The sequence below is a fragment of the Mandrillus leucophaeus genome, unplaced genomic scaffold, assembly GCF_000951045.1.
Source record: "Mandrillus leucophaeus isolate KB7577 unplaced genomic scaffold, Mleu.le_1.0 Scaffold751, whole genome shotgun sequence".
NCBI classification, from domain to species: Eukaryota; Metazoa; Chordata; class Mammalia; order Primates; family Cercopithecidae; genus Mandrillus; species Mandrillus leucophaeus.
In genome coordinates, this window is record NW_012108153.1 from 276,344 (window position 1) to 281,006 (window position 4,663).

The 4,663-nt window shown below is 54.8% G+C and overlaps 1 protein-coding gene across 1 annotated transcript in view; it reads right to left on the minus strand.

Moving 5' to 3' along the window:
* The window catches only part of MYO1F (myosin IF), a 38,586-nt gene that overhangs the window by 22,531 nt on the left and 11,392 nt on the right, over positions 1 to 4,663 (minus strand). The window contains 3 exon segments of the mRNA XM_011966276.1: positions 1,602 to 1,688; positions 3,182 to 3,349; positions 4,554 to 4,640. Coding sequence (XP_011821666.1) covers positions 1,602 to 1,688; positions 3,182 to 3,349; positions 4,554 to 4,640 — 342 coding nt within the window.

Below are 4,663 nucleotides of genomic sequence, written 5' to 3' on the forward strand. Positions count from 1 at the left end.
TCAGAATAGGGGATGGGGGTGGGCTCCCTGGAGGCAGCTACTCGGGAGGCTGAGGCAGGAGAATCGCTTGAACCCAGGAGGCGGAGGTTGCAGTGAGCCAAGATCGTACCACTGCACTCCAGTCTGGGTGACAAAGTGAGACTCCATCTCAAAAAAAAAAAAAAAAAAATTGGACTGTGGTGATGGTTGCACAGTTCTGGGAATTTGCTAAACGTCATTGATTTAGACATTGCTTAATGTGGGTGGATTAATGGTAAGTCCGCTCCCGGGAAATGTGGGTGCATTCTGGTTTAAAGGTCAGGTTAGATTCAAATAGTTCTAAATCTGTTTGTTCAGATTCTGATAGTTCAGAATCAGATGCAGATTCTGATTCTCCAGGTCTGGGGTGGAGTTTGAGATTCTGCCTTTTTTTCTCCCTCAGAGATAAGGTCTGTTGCCAAGGCTGGAGTGCAGTGGCACAGTCACGGCTCACTGCAGCCTCCACCTCCTAGGCTCAAGTGATCCTTCCATCTCAGCCTCCTGAGTAGCTGGGACTATAGGCATGTGCCACCACACCCAGCTAATTAATTTATTAATTTTTTTTTTTTTTTACTGGCAGAGTACAAAAAAAAACGGTTTTTTTTTTTTTTTTTTAGAAACGGGGTCTTGCTATGTTGCCCAGGCTGGTCTTGAACTTGGGACCCCAAGTGATCCTTCTGCCTAAGGAAATTCCACATTGGAAACAAGGCCCAAGGATGCCCAGGTTGCTGGTCTAGGAACCACATGTCAAAACTTTAAGGATCCCTGTCATATTACTTTACGCCTGATACTATATTCTTCGTGGGTTTTTTGTTTTTGTTTTGTTTTTTGAGATGCAGCTGTCGCCCAGGCTGCAGGCTGGAGTGCAGTGGCGCAATCTCAGCTCACTGCAAGCTCCGCCTCCCGGGTTCACGCCATTCTTCTGCCTCAGCCCCCCCGAGGAGCTGGGACTACAGGCGCCCGCCACCTCGCCCGGCTAATTTTTTGTATTTTTAGTAGAGACGGGGTTTCACCGTGTTAACCAGGATGGTCTCAATCTCCTGACCTTGTGATCCGCCCGCCTCGGCCTCCCAAAGTGCTGGGATTACAGGCGTGAGCCACCGCGCCCGGCCTTTTTTTTGTTTTGAGACAGAATCTCCCTCTGTTGCCCAGGCTGGAGTGCAATGACACGATCTTGGCTCACTATAACCTCTGCCTCCTGGGTTCAAGTGATTTTCATGCCTCTGCCTTCTGAGTAGCTGGAATTACAGGTGCGCGCCACCACACCTAGGTAATTTTTATAATTTTAGTAGAGATAAGGTTTCGCCATGTTGCCCAGGCTGGTCTCAAACTCTTGGCCTGACGTGATTTGACCACCTCGGCCTCCCAGAGTGCTGGGATTATAGGCGTGAGCCACCGCACCCGGCCTCTGGAATTACTTTTTACATCAGAACTAGTCCATAGAAACAGCATCCTGGCCGCACAGCCACTCCCCTTGAGTTTGTGGCGAGATGGCAGCTCTTGGGAAGACGGGGTGGTGCCTGGTCCTCCCTCCATCCCCTTGGGGGGTTGTAGCCGGAGGTCCCCATGCCTGTGACCACTCACTGCTCACTGGTCTGCATCAGCTCTATGAGGTCAGAGAAGAGAACGTCTCGGTTCCTCTCGCAGAAGCCGCTGACATCGTAGGAGACCTGGAGGGGACAGGACAGCGCTGAGGACAGTGAGGGACTGGGAGGGTGGGCGCAGAGTGCTTACAGCCCAGGTGGTCAAGGGTTTCCTGGGGCCTGCTGTGGGGTGAGGGGATTGAGGAGTGTCTACAGCGCTGGTTGCGGGGGTATCTACAGTTCAGAATAGGGGATGGGGGTGGGCTCCCTGGAGGGCTGATACTCAAGTTGAGGTTCGAGGATCGTAGCTGTATCCCAGGTCAGAGGTAAGGGGAGGTGGGGGTTACAACCTAGATGAGCCGGGAGAGAGCTGCAGTTTGCATCAGAGGCTGGGTGGCGGTGAAAGTTATAGCTCAGATTGGTGGGTGGGGGGTCCCTGGGAGTCAGAGGTTAGATTAGGTATCTGTGACCTGCTCAGTCAGGGGCCAGTGTGGGGGGCCTGTGTTAGGATGATAACAGCCCTACCTCAGGGATCCTTGTGAGGGGACTTCAGCCAGGATTGGGGGCTGGAGCTGCTACCAAAGGTTGGTTGGGGCTGTCCGTGGTTCCCAGCAGGGCTTTTGTAACCAGGCTGGCGTGCAGTGGCACAGTCTTGGTTCACTGCAACCTCAGCCTCCTGGGTTCAAGTGATTCCCCTGCCTCAGCCTCCCAAGTAGCTGGGATTACAGGCGCCCACCACCACGCCCAGCTGATTTTTGTATTTTTAGTAGAGATGGGGTTTCACCATATTGGCCAGGCTGGTCTTGAACTCCTGACCTCAGGTGATTCACCCGTCTTGGCCTCGCAAAGTGCTGGAATTACAGGTGTGAGCTGCCACTCCCAGCCTCTCCAACCCATTTTAGGGGCGATCCTAGGAACTTCTGCTCTCATGTTGTGAGATCCTCAGATCACTGCCCGAGAGTCTACAGTCCTGTCCGCTGGGGAGCGGGGCTGCAGGCATGGCTGGAGGCCAGTGGATTTCTGTAGCCTGGGATAGGGGTCTGTAGGAGGGCATCAGCACATTTTGAAGGCTGGTGGCTCACAGAAGGGACCTGGGGGCTTTGGGGATTTCCTCTCCAAATTGGGATCAGAAAGTTGGGGGCTGTGTCCTAGTCAGGGGGTTATGACTTACATTGGGGCTTATCTGGGAGCACAGGCGGTCTGGTACCCAAGCTGGTGTTAATCGGGGGGATTTCTGTTCCCTCTGTTAGGGAGTTGATGTGTAAGGGAAGCTGTGGCCTGGATCAGAGGCCAGTGGGTTTCTGCAGCCCTGGCCCAGGGAACACGGTGGTAGTGGTGGTGGTGCTGGTGAGGTCCAGGCAAGTTTGGGGCTTAGAGAGTTCCTGGGGGGTCAGCTGGAAGGGTCTGTAGTTCTGGTTAGTAGGGGGTGGATTGAGGCAGGGGGACGGTGGAATTCTACAGCTCTGGATGAGGGTCCTAGCAGGCTCGCTCCAGCCTGCGTGCTGGAGGGTGGGGGCTACAGCCCGGAGCCCTGGGGGTCTGCGAGGAGGCACAGGGTGGGGTAGGGGCCGGGGGCGCACCTTGCCAGCGTAGTGGTGGATGACGAAGCCGGCGCTCCAGCTGTTGAAATGCTCGTGGGTGCCCACGGCCGCCTGCAACTTCTGCAGCAGTGTCTGGTCTGCTCCCCCGCCTGTGGCGTGCATGGTGGCACACACGTCGTCCAAGACGCTCATGATGCCTGGGGGGCTCTGCGGGGCGAGCGGGAGCCAGCAGCGGTTCAGTTTGGTCTGCCTTGCCTCCCCATGGCTCATCAGTGTGGAGATTGGGGGAGGGAGGGGGTGGAGGAGTAGAGGGAGCTAGAGCTTTGGGGGCGGGGAGGGCACCAGGGGCTTCCAAATACAAGCACAAAAGGCATTGCAGGGGTCGGGGATGAAAGGGATGGGGGGCAGGGGTGTGTGGGGCTGCTGTGGAAGCTCGCTGGGGTGCAGAAGTGGCTGGGGGCCCCTCAAGAGATTCAGGTCTCAGACTAGAATCCCTTGGTTGGGGGACCTGCCTTATTTATTTGTTTGTTTGTTTATTTACTTATTTATTTATTTAGAGACGGAGTCTTGTTCTGTTGCCCAGGCTGGAGTGCAGTGGTATGATCTCAGCTCACTGCAGCCTCCATCTCCCAGGTTCGTGATTCTCCTGCTTCAGCCTCCGGAGTAGCTGGGATTACAGGCGTGCTGACACCATGCCAGGCTAACTTTTGTATTTTTTAGTAGAGATGGCGTTTCACCATTTTGGCCAGGCTAGTTTCGATCTCCTGGCCTCAGGTGATCCACCTGCCTTGGCCTCCCAAAGTGCTGGGATTACAGGCATGAGCCACCGTGCCCAGCCTAAATACTTTTTAAATTTAATTTTTTTGAGACAGGGTCTTGTTCTGTTCCTCAGACTGGAGTGTGGTGATGCAATCATAGCTCACTGCACCCTCGACTTCCTGGGCTCAAGTGATCCACCTCAGCCTCCCGGGTAGCTGGGATTACAGGCGCCCACCACCATGCCTGGATAATTTTTTGTATTTTTAGTAGAGACGGGTTTTCACCATGTTGGTCAGGCTGGTCTCCAACTCCCGACCTCAGGTGATCCGCCCGCCTCGGCCTCCCAAAGTGCTGGGATTACAGGTGTGAGCCACCGCGCCCGGCCTGGAATCTGCAAATTTGACTCTGACTCTGAGCTGGGGTTTCCGGGGGAGTGTTTATTGAATGATTAAGCGACAGGTGGACAAGTAGGCGGAATGAATGGATGAGGGGCGGAAGGGACATTTTGGTTGTGTTCTGTCTGCTGGAAGGCCTGAGTGTAGCGTGGAGAAGGGCCTGAGGATGCCATAACGTCCTTCTCCCTCCCCCCATCTTCCAGACTCAGCTTAGGGGCCCAGTGAGACGCCCCTGCGAAAGTTGACCCAGCCCTCACCAGCTTGTTTTCGATGAGGTCACAGACGACCTTGTTGTTGAAGTACTGGATTGGAGTCCAGCGGATGCCTTCCTGTACGTACTCCTCCTGGGGGTGGAAAAGGGGGTGGG